General features: G+C 52.5%; 1 protein-coding gene across 4 annotated transcripts in view; it reads left to right on the top strand.

Annotated features, from left to right (window-relative positions):
• CTDP1 (CTD phosphatase subunit 1) overlaps positions 1-15,370 on the top strand; it is a 71,751-nt gene that overhangs the window by 45,690 nt on the left and 10,691 nt on the right. For 3 of the 4 annotated variants that reach the window (XM_023224801.1, XM_023224798.1, XM_023224799.1), the window contains exons 11-12: positions 2,942-3,104; positions 11,049-11,215. In XM_023224801.1, coding sequence (XP_023080569.1) covers positions 2,942-3,104; positions 11,049-11,215 — 330 coding nt within the window. The remainder of the gene's footprint in view (positions 1-2,941; positions 3,105-11,048; positions 11,216-15,370) is intronic. The other variant, XM_023224800.2, reaches the window with a different exon arrangement.

The raw sequence follows: 15,370 nt of genomic DNA, 5'->3' as shown, positions 1-15,370 counted from the left end.
GGGCCCGGGCCCGCTGCAGTCTCTCCCAGCCTGCCCTGCGGTGTCCATCATGCTCTGGGGCGGGCCTGGGCCCGCTGCAGTCTCTCCCAGCCTTCCCTGCGGTGTTCACCATGCTCTGGGGCGGGCGTGGGCCCGCTGCAGTCTCTCCCTCGCTGGGGGACCTTTTCACAGGACAAGACTCTGGGTTGATCTTCCTTTTTCTCAGGGCCTGAGAAACATCTGGCTTCCTTCTGGGCTCCGTGGTTCAGATGAGTGATCTTCTGTCTTTGGCCGTTTTTCCTGTAGGTAAGCTGTGTTTTCTCTTCCATTGCCTTCAAGGTTTTTCTCCATCTTTAGTTGAGCTTTGAGGATGAGGTGTCCTAGTGTAGATTTGGAGGGTTTACCTTGTTTAGGTTTGACTCTGCTTTTTGAGTTGGAAGGTTTATGTCTTTTGACGTCTTTGGGACATTTCCGGCCACTGCTTTTCAAGGCCATCTCTGCCATGCATGGGACGGCAGGGACACGGATGCTGAGGCTTTTCATATCTGGTGCGTCCCTAAGCTGTGTGCTTTTTCCTGGTCAGCTCATTTTCTCTGTTGTCCGGGTTGGGTGATTTCTGTTAGATTTTCAGGTTCACAGCCTTCCTCTGTCTCCTTCATTTGCTGCTAGTGTGTCCGTGACATTTTTTGGTTTTAGTTTTTATTTTTCAGTTATAAAATTTCTGTATCTTCTGTTTCTTTGCCAACCCTCTGTGTTTTTCATTTGCGTATTTACAGTTGCCTGTTGAAGCGTTTTTATCGTGGATGCTGTAAGTCACTATGAATCTTAGCATCTCTGCCTCTCAGCTTGGCCTCTGTTGATTGCCCTTTTCTCCGTAGTTTGAGATCTGCCTGGTTCTTACTGGGGCAAGTGACATCGGATTGAAACCTGGACCTTTTTCACATCATGTTAGGAGACTCTGGATCTTATTTAAACCTTCTCCCATCGCTCATTTTTTTGGGGCCATGCTCCAGCAGCAGGAGTGGAGGCCCCTAGTTCCTGCCAGTCGGGACAGGAGTCCATTTCCCCACACAGCCTCTTTTTGATGCCTGAGAGTGGGGGATGAGGGTGATGCTGTTGCTGGTGGACGCATGTGGGGATGGGGGTGACGCTCTTGCTGGTGGACAGCTGTGGGGCCATTGCTGTGGCAGTCCTGGCTCCCCACGTTGTCATCGCTGGCACCATGGGAGGAGCGTCTGCATCTTCAGTGGGGGCTGGTGACAATCCTGACCCTCCCACATGGGTGGGAGGGGCCTCGTTGTTGCCAGTGGGGTTGGATGTTGGGTTCCCCACGGGCTCCCCCATGGCCTTCTCTGAGACCTCAGAGGTGGGGTGTTTGGCTGGAGTAGAGCAATTATCACAGGTTTTTAACATTAATTGAAACATTTAATTCAGTTTAAAATAACAGTGCAGTTGGCCCTTTGAACAACACTGCTTTGAACTGCATGTGTCTGGTTATACATACATAGGTGTTTCAGCCAAATGCACGTGGGAAGCGCGTGTTCACGGGATGGGAAGTGCGGCGCTCGCGGGATGGGAAGCGTGTGTTCACAGAGGGCCAAGGTGAAGAGTGGACTTTGCCAAGGCTCAGGAAGTCCTGAATTCCAAACAGCACAGATCAGCACCTTCAGATTTCTGGGCAGAAAATCTTCTCTTCATTGTAAATAGCCTGATACAGTTGTGTCTTTTTAGTTTTGTGACTTTGACTTAATGCCTGTTTTCCTTCACCGGGATGGGTTTTATCCCCTCATCCTCATGCCTGTCCCTAGCGAGCTGGTGTCTGGGACGCACGCTCAGTGCCTCCTGGTCTCATCTTTTGGTCACTCAGGGAAGAACCAGCAGCTAGAAACAGCTGCCTCTGAGGAGGGCAGCACCACCCATTTTCCCAGAGGCTTGCCTTAAATTCCAGCAGTCAGAGGCATGCATTAGAATATATTAATAAGATTCACACATCCAGATCGAGAAAGATATGTATAGAGGAGAAAAACCATTTCAAATGGAGCTGCGGTTTTAACATAGCAGAAAAATCCTTGAAACAGAAGATTGGCCCTTTCTAGTTTATTTATTACATTAATATTTAACCATACAAGCACGAGAATTACCTTTTTCTGGGTTTTTTTGTGAGTTTTTTTTTTTTTTTAAGATGAAGTCTTGCTCTGTTGCGCAGGCTGGAGTGCAGTGGCGTGATCTCGGCTCACTGCAACCTCTGCCTCCCGGGTTCAAGCGATTCTCCTGCCTCAGCCTCCTGAGTAGCTGGAATTATAGGCACGCACCAGCATACTGGGCTAATTTTTGTATTTTTAGTGGGGAGGGGTTTTAGCCATGTTGGTCAGGCTGGTCTCAAACTCCTGACCTTAAGTGATCCACCCACCTTGACCTCCCAAAGTGCTGGCTTTACAAGCGTGAGCCACCGTGTGGACCTGTGAAATGATTTTAATTTCAGCCCACTGACGTGTTTTGTCACTTCGCCATTTTTTGTGTCTGTTTTCGCAGCCTGGAGATGGTGCATTTTCTTGTTTTGTATTTTGCCATGTAGCTCTCCAGACCCTGTTTTCAGGGTGAATGGCGTGTCCTGGGGGTTCCCAGAACACGCTTAGTCTCCTGTGCCTCTTTGCCCTTTATTCTGAGATGCTGGAGCCCAGCAGGTGCTCTCTGCCCCACGGGGGTTTTGTGTATAAAAGAAGTTGGGTGTTACTTTTCCACAGGATAGTCAGAAACATGTTTTGCCACTCAGCCTGGCTCAATTAGCCAATTCTGATCTATTAAACTCTGAAAAACGTGTTGGCGAAACATCACGTTTTTCCTGTGATTCCCTGTTGGGGTGTGAGTGTTTGCCTAGTCCGAGAGCCAGGAGTCTGACTCAGTGCTGAAAAGTGCGATTCAAACTGACTTCCTCATGTGGGGCCTATGAAATTCCTTTCAGAGCGGTTCCGCCACCCCAGCCGCAGACGTTTGGCGAAGAGCTGCCTGACACTCCGGACGGAGAGCAGCCTGGCCCTTCTAGAAGAAAGCGACAGCCCAGTATGTCTGAGACAATGCCGCTGTACACTCTTTGTAAGGAGGATTTAGAGAGTATGGACAAAGAGGTGAGCCAACCACGCCCTGGTGCCCACGGCAGCGCTCATGCTGGGGCCGCAGAGCTGCGGTGTGCGGGTGGAGGCAGAGCGAGAATTCTGCACTTGTGCAGTCGTGTCTAGTTCGAGACTAGCGCTCGTGGTTTTCATGGAGCTTCCTATTCAAGGAGACCCAGAGCGGCATTAAGGGTGTGTCCGCAATGTGTGGCGTGAGAACACGTCGAAGTTGTGGCTTAGGATTCGTGCCTGCGTCTTCACCAGGACCGACGCCGCCCAGCCCCTCCTGCTCTCCTGGCCCACCCTAAGGACATGGGACAGGGTCTGGAGGCACTCATGGTCGTGAGGAGGAGTGATTCCCCCTGCCCCACGCCGACAGGCCCCCGTTGAGAAATGCTGGAGCGCTGTGTGTCCGCTGCACCTGGGCCTTACACACACAGAATGGCTGGTGATTCTCACAGCATCTCATTACCACAGCACTAGAGAGCTTTAGGCCGCGTCGGTGGAGTTGGGGTTTTCTCAGCCGGGTCCTGCTTCACTCCTGTGTCCTGGCCCTTGGCCCGCGTGCTTCTCCTCTTGGGTCCCAGGCCGCCCGATGGAAGGTTCCACAACAGTTGGGGTGTTGGGGCGGGTGATCTCGCAGCACCGTCCTTCGGAGACTGCTCTTTAGAAGGACCGTCCTGGGAAACCACATCCCGGGTTCTCCTGTAAGTTGCCCTCGTGGGTGGCACCTGTGTGGGGTCCTCACCCGCAACCGGTCAGGGCACAGGCCATCCCCTTCCCTCAGGTCCTCGTGTTCCCTCCAGAGGCCGTCCTCCCTGCCCGCCTGGTGCCGCTGTCCTCTGGAGAGAGCCGCCATTCTGTTTGCATCCAGAAGGCGGCAGAAGTTTCTTGAGGAGGAAAACAGCTCCTGTTTATTTTCAACAGTAGCAGAAAAATGCAGATGGTTCTGTTCAGGGCAGACTCGTCTCATTAACTCAGGTTATCACTTTTAGATACCAGTTTATCTTGTGAGGATCAGACCTTTTTTCAGGTGTGCTGAATTTCTCTGCCATTTTTCTGTCTTTTTGAACATTAGCTGTTTTTTGCTTCACAAAAATGTTTTCTCTAAAAAAAATTTTTCTCAACCCAGTGGTCTGGGTTATAAGCCCAGGCCACTTTATTTGAGATTCCAGAAGGTTCTATATAAGGAACAGCCACCTGCCTAGGACCAGGGGCAGGAGGAGCGGAGGGAGGGACTCTACCTCTTCCCACCTGGAAGCTGCTGACACATCCCATCTCCCTCCTGGTTTCCTGGTCGGGCTTGGAGGACTCAGGGTCTGTTCCCCGCGCAGCCCTGTTTCAGGCAGTGGTGACAACTTGATTCTTAGTCATTCGATATCAAAGGGGCTTGAATTCGCAATGGGGGACAGATGTCTTGAATGTACTCAGCAGCTTTCAGCCACCCCAAAACCTAATCCTTTCTCTCAGAAATAAAGAGTGATCGTAAAGCCCCAGGTGCGGCTCTTCGGGAACAAATGGTATTGAAAGCGGAAGACGGCAGCAGTGGATTGTTCTGTGCATGGGAGAGAGGCCAGAGGGTTTTATGTTTGTGAATATTTAAAGCCTGCTTGATTCTCTTGAGTCCTGGGCCCTTAAGACAATCAGCGCCTGCAGGCAGGAGAAGGGGTCAGAGGAGCCTGGTGCCAAGGACCCGAGGCCTCTGGGAGCTGGAAGACGTGAGGAAGGGATTCTCCCTGTGGACACCTGGATTTTGGTCCTGTGAGGCTCATGTTGGACTTCTGACCTGCACAGCTGTGAGGTTATAAATTTGGATCATTTGAGCCGTGGTGCGTGGTTATTACAGCAGCCTCAGGAAGCTCCTCGTGACCCAGCCCTGGCTTGACAGCCTCGTTTCACATCTGTCCCTCTTCCACTGTCTGTGCTTGGGACAGATGAGGCAGCTGCACCCCAGATAAGCCTGTCTCTCGGGCCCGTTGCCTGCACCCCTGTGGGCCTGTGAGACGAACTGGGTACCTGCCCCGTGGTGCTCCCTGGAGGCTGCCGTGGCCTCTCTTCATCCTGGGGATACATGGGGTGGGGGCTGCTTCTCCTTTTGGGACTCAGGTCATGGGGAGTCAAGTGGATTTGGAACCAGGGTCAGGTTCAGCCTGTGGAGGGGCCACTGAGTGAGGGGTGTCGAGACCTCTGGCCGTTTCCGGCATGTCAGTGTATTAGACGGGCGTCTGCTGCTTCCGTGGTAGAGGAAGGGTCTCCTTGTAGACAGAGGAGGGCAAAGCTGCTGACCCAAGAGCTGCCCCTGCCATGGGGGATGCGGCTCCCCCCCCCGATGGGCTTCCCCGCCCCTCATGTGAGGAGCAGCTTGGAGAACTCAGCCCGGTCAGTGCTGTGGGAATGTCAGACCCAGTAGGCATCTGGAATTCTTCTTGGGTTTAAACCGCAGAGGCTTCTACAGCTAGCAGACCACTCACTTGATATCTCTGCTTTCAAAGAATAAACGGTCCCCCACGTAGCACGTGCTTCTGATCTCCACGTCCAGAACGTGCCTAAGCAGCGTCAGGCATGACGTCCGTAGGCGTTCACCTGAAACGGCATTGAAGAAACTTGAAAGCCGTGAAAATTAACATTGTAATTTTATCTTAACCATTTTTAAATTCTGCATTTAATATACGTGGAAGCCAAGAAATGTGATGACCCCGATGAAATGCCTCAAGAACAGAGGCCGGGTGTGGGGCCACCGTCACCAGGAGTGCTCCCAAAATCACGTGAGACGTGAGAACTGGCTAACATCAGGACTGCTCCCAAAATCACGTGAGACATGAGAACTCGCTAACATCAGGAGCCCTCCCAAAATCAAGACGTAGAACTCGCCGTCACCAGGAGCACTCCCAAAATCACATGAGACGTAAGAACTCGCCGTCACCGGGAGTGCTCCCAAAATCACATGAGACGTAAGAACTCGCTGTCACCGGGAGTGCTCCCCAAACCACGAGATGTAAGAATTCGCCAGTATCAGGATGACTGTCCAGGCCACATGAAACAATTACATGGCACGTCTGTCTACCAAAAACAGGTTGAAGGCAACATGCAAAAAGTTTCAAGCTGTCACAAAAAGTTAAAACTTTGCAGATTCTTATTGCCCATGAAATGCGCCTGGATGTAGAACTTCAGAATGGTCCGGCCTGGAGTGTGCTCTTATGCAGTGTCCAAGCTGCTTCTCTGCAGTTGGCACTGGTGAACACAGCGGTGCTGCAATCCCAGCCCGAGGCTCTGTGCTCTTCTGACCCCTGAAACCACTCCCACCCATCATTCAAGACCCCGCTCACCTGCTCCCTTTCCACAGATCTGCTCTGACCCCCACCCCACACACACACCGAGGAAGGAGGCAGGAGGTGTTGGACACAAACAAGGACTGCGGACGGCAGCCACACTCGTCTCTACACATGGGCGTGGCCATCAGTGTCTTTCAGCAAACAAGGAATGTGGACGACGGCCACACTTTCTACACGTGGACGCGGCCATCCATGTCTTTGAGCAGATGACTGCACAGGGCCGCCACTCTCGTCTCTACACATGGATGCAGCCGTGCCTGTCTTTCAGCACATTTGGGGAGTTTTCAACCACAATGTCTTCCAGTATTTTTTCAAGGCCAGTCTCTTTCTCTTTCAGGAATCTATGACACAAATATTAAATGTCTGGGCCTGTCCACAGGCCCTAAGGTGCCACTCCTTTTCTTGGTGTGCTTCTTACGAAGCCATGTCTGCAGCTCCACTCCCAGTATCTGTGGAGTCTTGGAGCCTAAACATGTTAGTGAAGCGGTGTTTATTGAACTCGACATTTGTTCAGGAAGTGCCGGGCACCTGCTAACGTGGAAGCCTTCTCCCAGACGAACAGTGGACTCACAATAGACTGCAAAATTAATGGTGGATTAGAGTCAGGGAAACTGCAAAATTAATGGTGGATTAGAGTCAGGGAAACTGCAAAATTAATGGTGGATTAGAGTCAGGGAAACTGAAGGGCCAGAACCCTTCCCCATAGCTGTGTACAGCTAACACATCTGAAGATTCATTAAAATACACACAGTGCACGTGAAATCAGCGACGTTTGGAAACTTTGCTGTTACTGAAGAGCAGGGATTTTTCCCTTTATGTCTGATTTGTGGTTTTTAACCACAGTTGTGACTTGATCTTTTAAAATATTTTGATTAACCAAGATCCTTTAAGAATGAGTTAGTTTTGTGCATTTTGTTGTCCAGTCAGTCAGTAGAAGTTGTTGATGACAGTTGATGCGAAAAAAGACTTAAGTCACAACCATGTCTAAAGATTTGATCATTCTTTGCGTGGTTGGAACTTTAGGTATTTGGACTTGGTTTTGATTTTTCTTCCGTGAAGCTGATAACTTTAGAAAGAATGCTTTTCTCCTTGGGCTTTAAGTATTTCTTGAAAGGTTTGGTTACTGAAGTGACAGTGAATTAAAGTTTTCCCGCAGGTGTCATTGAATAGATAAGACGTTACCTGTTGTTCGATGAGAGACTTGTCACAGCCTCCTCTAGGTGGAGAAGCTTTCTGGGTGGATTTTGGAGTATGTAATTTGCGTGGGTCATTCTGGGGACACGAGCTGCCTGCAGCCTCATCTTGAGTGAAGGGCTTTGGGTCCCACCTCTCAAGCTTGGCAGTTTCTGAATGCCTTGAGTTTGTTTTCCAAGTTTTGGGGTTTTTTTACGTTTTGTTAAAGTTCCTCTTTAGTTGATGTTTTCTGTTCGTAAAAGCTTCTTTCCCGTTGGCATTATTTCACTTAAAAATTCACTCCACATTATAGTTTTTCAGGCAAATTTCGATTTCATGTTTAATAGAGATTTGTTCCTTGAAACTCGAGCTTAGAGTGCATGTAGTTGGCCAGTTGGATGGTGGCCTTTTCACAGGAGGTGCCGTGTCTTGTCATCTGCTGGAGCCTACGTGTCTCTACGCAGACACCCGCCTCTGTCTCAGCCAGCTCACAGAGAGACTCACACCCACGTGTCGGCCCCCCTGCCCGTTCTTGTGTGATCATGGAACTGCGGGGAAGGGAAGGTGCCGGAACCAGGGCTGGGAGGTCACCAGACGGTTGAGGCGGGGCCTGTCTCCTGCACAGCCCTGCAGGAAAGCCTGCTGGGCCCCAGAGCCGGAGTCCGGAGTCCACAGCCTCTCCAGCTGCGTTGCCTCGTTTCTACCTGTTCTGCTTCTCGTGCTCAGGGCGCTTTCCCGGCCCTGCTCCGGGTCCCTCTCATTTCCCGTCCTGGCGCGAAGCCGTCCCACCTCACTGCAGGACAGAGCTGGGTAGTTTTATTCTGTGATCCCGGGTCATGCAAGGAGGTGGGTAGAAACATTTGATTTCCGTGCATTGACAGGATACAGCAGCATCTGGTGTTATCTGTATTTCCCCTTTGGTAGAAATTCCGACACTTAGGTATGAATTCATTTGTGTTTTTTCTTTTTACATACTTCTAAATTTTCCTTAAGATTAAAAAAAATTATGTTAGCATGTTCTAAATAAAGTAAATACAAACGACCCTCAACTTACAATGATTCGCTTAACAATTTTCTAATTTTGCAATGATGTGCAAGGGATGTGTGTTTGGTAGAAACCACACTTTGAATTGGGAGTCTTGACTCAGAATTCTGTAGAACAGCTCGTTCCAAGTCGGCCTTATGCTGGATGACTTTGCTAGCGATGGGGTAATGTGAGTGTGGAAGGCAGCTGGGCCGGGTGTGCTGACGCGTTTTCGGCCTGTGAGGGGCTCATCTGGACATGGCCCCATCCTGAGTCCAGGAGCTTCTGTGGTACAGAAATAAACTGTTTTTCAAAAAGTGCGGTCACCTTTGTTGTAACAACAAGCCCAGGAAGGATAGGTGTTGTTCCCACACTGATATGTTTACATGAGTCAGGCAGACAGAGGGCGAGGAGATCGGAGCACGGTGTAGGCGAGGTCAGGTTTTAATGTGTGCCCGTGTTTCTGGTTTGGCTGTGCCAAGCGTGCCTCCGGATCTTCCAGATGGCAGCGAAGGGACACGTGCCAGGCCACCCTGCATCACCAGCGTTGGCACGGACGTCTGAGGCCTCCCAGGTGGGCCGCCACGCTAGCGAGGGTCCCTCGGGGTCCCTGGGTTGCCTGCTGGCCGGCCCGCCTGCCCTTGGCTGTCAGATATAAAACAACAGATTTTTAACAGTGCCTTTTTTTCTCTCTTGACAAGGTGTGATGCAGTGTTAAAGGCCCTAAGTATTTCAGAATAGAATTGAATAGAATTATTCCCATAGGAGATTTGCCATCAAAGCAGTAAATACAGTGATGTAAGCATTCTGGTGAAGTGTGAACAGCAGTAACATCTTGAAGTAACTAGATGTTCTGATTACCAGTTCACGCCAGCATCTCTGGTAATGTGTTACTTTCAGGGATCATTATCATGACCTGATGATAAAGCCGCTGCCTTAGCTAATTAACTATTGGCTAAAATGTTTCTGCCTTTTGATGATTCAGGCCAGGGCACAGGTGCTGTGACTCTCTGGACAGTGACGATGGGTTTGAAATTGCAGACTGAGCGGGGTGGATGAGTTGGCCTCCCTGCGGGCTCGGGGGCTGAGCCGTGATTTCTGATCAAAGCGGCCTCACACTGAGCCTCTGTGACTCTGGACTCAGCCTCCCCTGCTCCGAACGGCGCCTGTCTCAGGAGTTGTGCTCCGTCTGCTGTGGTCGTTTCTCGTAGCTGCTGTGGGGGTGGGGTTGGGTCTGTGTCAGTGAATGCCCCTTGAGGCCCCAGCCTGGTGTGCATACCCAGACCCCTCCTGGGAAGCAGCCTGCGCTGGGGACTGTGGACAGGCCGCCCCACCTCACCTTCCTGTCTTGGGGACCACGCGACTGTGCCTTCGCACACAGATGCCCTCAACATGGGAGAGCTGGGAGCAGGGCTGTGCTCTGGAATGGGAGCCCCGAAGAGAGCTGCCCACCAGCACCCCCACAACGCGCCGGCGCCCCCCCAATGCACTGGCACCCTCCAGCACACCAGCACTCCCCCCAACACGCCCGCGCCCCCCCAGCGCGCCAGCACCCTCCAACGTGATCCATGTTGGACATAAAACACTCTTCCCCCCGTTGGCCGTCGGCCAGGCGGGCCCCTCGATGCTGGGTGCAGGTTCTTTGTGCACGTCCTTCTCCCATCTCCATGCAGTTGCAGAAAGGAGGTGAGAACTTGAGTTCACCTCCCCGGCACTGGGCTCAGCCTCTCCCGCCGCCACAGCGAGGCACTGACGGCACCCGTTTCCTGCCTGCTGAGGTTCGGGGAGGCTGAGGTTTGGGTGCGCTGCTCCCATCACCTGCTCACTGGCCTGCCGCCTGTTTCCGCTCCCATCTGCGTCACACGTGTCAGGCCTGGGGCCGGCTGAGCGCACCCCAGGTGTTCAGGAGTCGCCCTCTTTGCATGTGTCCCAAACTGGAGGCGTGCCCAGAGCGAGCGGGTGGGCATCTTAGCGAGCGTCCCTGTGGTGCGGCCACGTCTCCACTCCCAGGTGGCTGCTCTCCTCCCGGATTCCAGGATGGGAAGGACGGGGGTGCCTCCCGGAAAGCCCCGTCCCTCGGGAGTGGTGCTGTGGATCTCACTGATCTTGAGACTTTCAAGCAAATATGCTGGTTATTCACCATAAAATCCAACAGTGCACTAGGAACAAAGTCCCTGTTCACATAAGGGACAGAAGGAATTTAAACCCAATCTTTGCCTGTGAACCGCCTGTCTGTGTTTGCTCTTTCACCCGGGGCTTTGTTAAGGATTGGTTGAGTTTCAAACCCCAGGGCTCAGGTAGAAAGCAGAGTCCCACCTCCAGCCCCCACCCTGCTACACTCAGAGCCCTGGACTCTGCCGGGAGAAGGCCTGTTGCGGGGGCCCGGGGCCTGGGAAGGAGGTCTGTCGCTGACTCTTGGCCGTTTGTCAGGTGGACGACATCCTCGGGGAAGGCAGCGACGACAGCGACAGCGAGAAGAGGAGGCCTGAGGAGCAGGAGGAGGAGCTCCAGCCCCAGACGCCAGGGGCTCGCAGGGAGCGGACACTTGGGGCAGCGGCGTCCAGCGAGAGGAGCGCGGCAGGCGGCCGGGGGCCCAGGTGAGTGTGGGGTCTGAGGTGGGAGGGGCCTGACGCGGGCTCCCAGAGGTGACTCTGCTCTTGATGGGCCGCCTGGCTGCATCTCGTTCTTCATGCCCGTCCCCCATTCTGTGTGTGAAACCAGCAGCTTCCAAACTCAGCAGGCCCGGGTGGTGGCCGCTTGGTTGTCTCCATGCTGACTCCATGTCATCTTGCATGTTCGCAGGTGTGTGTGGGGTCTGCACATGTGCAAGGAGTGTATGGAGTTCTGCACGCGTGCGCAGGTGTGTGTGCGGTGTCTGCACCTGTGCGCAGGCCTGTGTGTGGTGTCTGCACGTGTGCCGTCTGTTGATTCTTAGTGTTCAACATGAAGACTGCGTCTGTTGTTCCCTCCGCCCTGCCAATGTCAGCATGCCAGGATTTGGGGCTGTGGAATGACTCGGTGTTTCCTGTGACCGTAAATTGCTCTTACCAAATAGAATAGGACACGGTGATGCTGTTCCCTTTCTTAAACATCTGTTTTAGCTGGATTTGATAATGACCTCACTTTTGTTAGCTTTCCTTGTTTTTGGCTGTTTCTGAATCCCTGGCTGCCTCTCCGCTCCACTCCCCGGCCTCCCCCACCCGCCCTGCTCGCTGTCCCAGGAGCTGCCTTCCCCACTCTCTGGGGTGTGCTCTGTCTCTGCGTTTTGGTGGAATACATCTCCCAGAAGCTTCCTGAGAAAGTGTCTTTGTCCCGTCCACACGTCCGCAGGCGGCGGGATGCGTAACCCCCGGGTGGCACCATCTCCTTGAGGATTTGGAAGCACAGCTCCCGCCTTCAGCTCCGGGGCTGCCCCGAGCCCGTCCACGGTGACCTCGGAGGCTTTGTCTTGCTCGCCCGTTAGACAGGAAGTGGCCCCCCCAGGTCCTGCCGACATCCTCAGTACAGATGCGTGTCCCGAGGATTTGCCCTGAGCACTTGGCCTCCAGAGCCTTCTCGCAGCTGCTGTGGGGCTTTGGGGCCAGTAAACCTCTGCATCCTGGTTTCCTCACCTGTGAAATGAGGTAGGAGCAGCGCCAGCCTCAGAGGGGCTACTCCCAGCTTCAGCAGGTGAGCAGGGGGCGCTGCAGGTGCACGTCTGGCGTCTGTGGTGAAGAAAACAGTGCAGACTGCTTGCTTTCTCCACTGAAGCGGTTCTCCCCACGTCTGGGCTTACTCTTAGGCTCTCCTGTAGGTGAATAAACAATGTTTCAAGAAAAGATTGTAACTCATTCAGGCAATCCAGTTACAAAATTGGGCCAGAAATTCCAACAACAAATGCAGACAGGACGAGATAGTCATTGTTCCATTTGCAAGAATTACAGAAAATCACTTGATTTTCTGCTCTGTGGTTTAGCAGGGAAATGAGTGCAGCTTCTCTCCAGGCAGCCCACTCTGTGTTTACCATGTAGGAAGCAGTATTTTCCAGCTGTGTTGAATTGATGTGAAATTGTTTTAGGAGAGATTTTGAAATTCCGTATTAGGTGATAACATGCCTTGGTTTTTCCCACATGAATTACGGGGTGGTTTTGCCTGGCCGTACCTTCCTTCACTCTTCGGTGTAGACCCGTTGGGTCTGTTGTGAAGCTCTGGGGTCAGGCCTGGGGAAGGCGGTGCCCTGGGGGCCTCGGGAGGGTTCCCCTGCTCTCCCTGAAGACCCTCTAGGCCAGGGCTAAGCTGAGCCGGCTCCAAGGAGTGTCTGCCGCGGCCAGGTTAGTATCTGGATTTGCGGCGTGCTCTGGGTATGAACATAGGTGCTTTTAACCTGATAATTTTTTTCTAATTAAAAGAAGAAACCTGAAGTGCTTTTCCGCTAAGACCGGTGAAGGTGTTGCTGGTGTCCATCCACGTCATCCAGGACACATGCCACGTCCGTGCCTCCCCTGTGGGCACCTGGATGTGGCTCTCAGCGGGTCGGGACCCAGAGCTGCAGAGGACTTGGGGGCCAGGACTGGAGTTAGCACCCCTGGGTTTTTCTTTTTGTTTTGTTTTGTTTTGCTAAATGGCCTGCCCATGGCGGAACTGAACCTCACTGGTGAAACCCTGCAGACAAGATTAGCCCCTCTACTTCGGGGTGTCTTCCATGCTGCTCTCCCAGCTGCAGGAGGCGGTTGGGGCTGTGCCTCTCCATTCTGGCGCCTCAGGCAAGGACCGGATCGTTACTGTCATCGCCGTTTCACTCCATGTCTTAGGGACCGGGCGGGCTTGGGTGATTTTAGAATTTGAGATCACGAGAATAAAGTGTCCTGGGTGTCTGTTCAGATTCTGCTGCGCAGCCTTCATCTCTGCCACCAGGACGGTGGGACTCTCATCCCCGCCGCCGGGACAGGTGGGACTCTCACCTCTGCCACCGGGACGGTGGGAATCGGGTCTCGGCGCTTGCTCACAGCCTTCATCTCTGCCGCCGGGTCGGGTGGGAGTCAGCGCGTGCCCCCGCCTGCGCCACGCCTGCCGTTTGCGGATCACTGTGGGTGTGTGGCCGTGATAGCAGCCTGACTGCTGGAGGCCATGTGTGCCCCTCGAAAGGCTGGGGCAGTGGGGTCTGTTCAGCTTCCTGTCAGCTGGGTTTTTGTGACTCTTGGGCTTTGGGGACCTCACTTCTTCCTTAAAGACCAGGGGACTTGGGGCCTTCCAGTTTTATTTCACTCCTGTTTATGGGGTATTCAGTGAGACATGAATGGTTTGAAATTTTTCACATGAAATTTTTACTTGTGATGAAGTAAATGTGGTTTTAGTTTTTTTATTTTTGCATGTCGAACATGTCGGTTTCATCGTGATTCTTTCCCACGTGGCGACACATTTCGTACAGAAGCTGGAGGCAGCTCCGCTTCTTCCCGGCAGCGCTCTGGCTGGCAGGACGTCTTGCTAATTTCACATGGCCAAGAATCTTAATGTCAGTTGAACTTGAAAATGAGTTTTAACAGAAGGGGGAAGGCTGTGTTTTTTACTTGTCTACCAAGAAGTGATTCATTCTTCACTCAAGTCAACAAACATCAGATGCCTGCTCTATATGCAGCCGCCTGCCAGGCACTTTCGCTCCGTAAAGTAAATCCTCAAAATAAAAAACCAAACAAGGCATCTTCAGAATGTTTAAGGATCTCACAGACACATCGTCCCACCACCAGTTCCAGGTACTGAAAAAAGCAGGCACGCAGGTGAGGCGAGGTCTCCTGCTCAGGTGATCTGTCCCTGTGCCCGTGGTTGGGTGAGGTCCCCGTGCAGTTGATCTGTCCCTGAGCCCGTCCTTTTATGCTTTTGGTTGCCGGAGGTGAATCATCGCTCACAGAGGCAACTTTAAAATAAACCATACCCTTTTTCAGATCATTCCTAGAGTTCGTGGAGAAGTGAAAACGACATTGAGTTAACTGCCAAGAAACATAGCATAGCATTGGTGGGAGCTGTTAGCGGCAAGAAGATGAGCTGGTCGTTCCCATGATCTGTTGACAGAGACAACAGCTGACAACGGCTCCCTAAGTACTTGGAGATTTTAGTCCTGGCGCCGTTTCCTGTCCCATCTGGTGCAGTGATAAACAGGAAAGGAAAACAGCACCACGTTTTAAAGGCTTAGTTTCCTGACACGACTACCCAGATCCCAACACTGAGCTTTTCTCAACGGGGGCGTGTGATCAGCCTGCATGGGAGACGTGGGGCAGCAGGCAGGGCCCTTCCGAGGTTGACCTCCCTCCTCTTGTCCATTTGGGAGGGTCGTGTGAGCTCCCACTTAGACAACGGGGAGTAGTGCTCCACCAGAAACACTCACACATCAAAGTTGTGTTTAATCTTGGATAATTAAGAAAGATAATCTTTAGAAGAGAGAGGAGCAGAAAAACTATTCAAAGACATAATGACTGAAAACTCCCCAAATTTAATGGAAAACATTAATTTGTATGTCCCAGAAGCTCAACAAACTCCAAGTAGGATGAACACAAAGATCCTCACCTGGGCACATCCCACTGGAAGTGGAAATGCCAGGAGCAGGGCTGGGGGCCCAGAGGAAGCATGAGGCATCACAGGGGAGAGGCCTGGGGGCAGCAGAGGAAGCTGAGGTGTTGAGGAGAGAGGGCTGAGGGCAACAGAGGAGGCGTGAGGCGTTGCAGGAGAGAGGCATGAGGTCAGCAGAGGAGGCATGAGGCATCCGGGATAGAGGCCTGGGA

This window comes from Piliocolobus tephrosceles, chromosome 18 (genome assembly GCF_002776525.5).
Source record: "Piliocolobus tephrosceles isolate RC106 chromosome 18, ASM277652v3, whole genome shotgun sequence".
NCBI lineage: Eukaryota > Metazoa > Chordata > Mammalia > Primates > Cercopithecidae > Piliocolobus > Piliocolobus tephrosceles.
The sequence above is the reverse complement of the archived record's forward strand: the minus strand, read 5'-3'. Positions and strand labels throughout refer to the sequence as shown.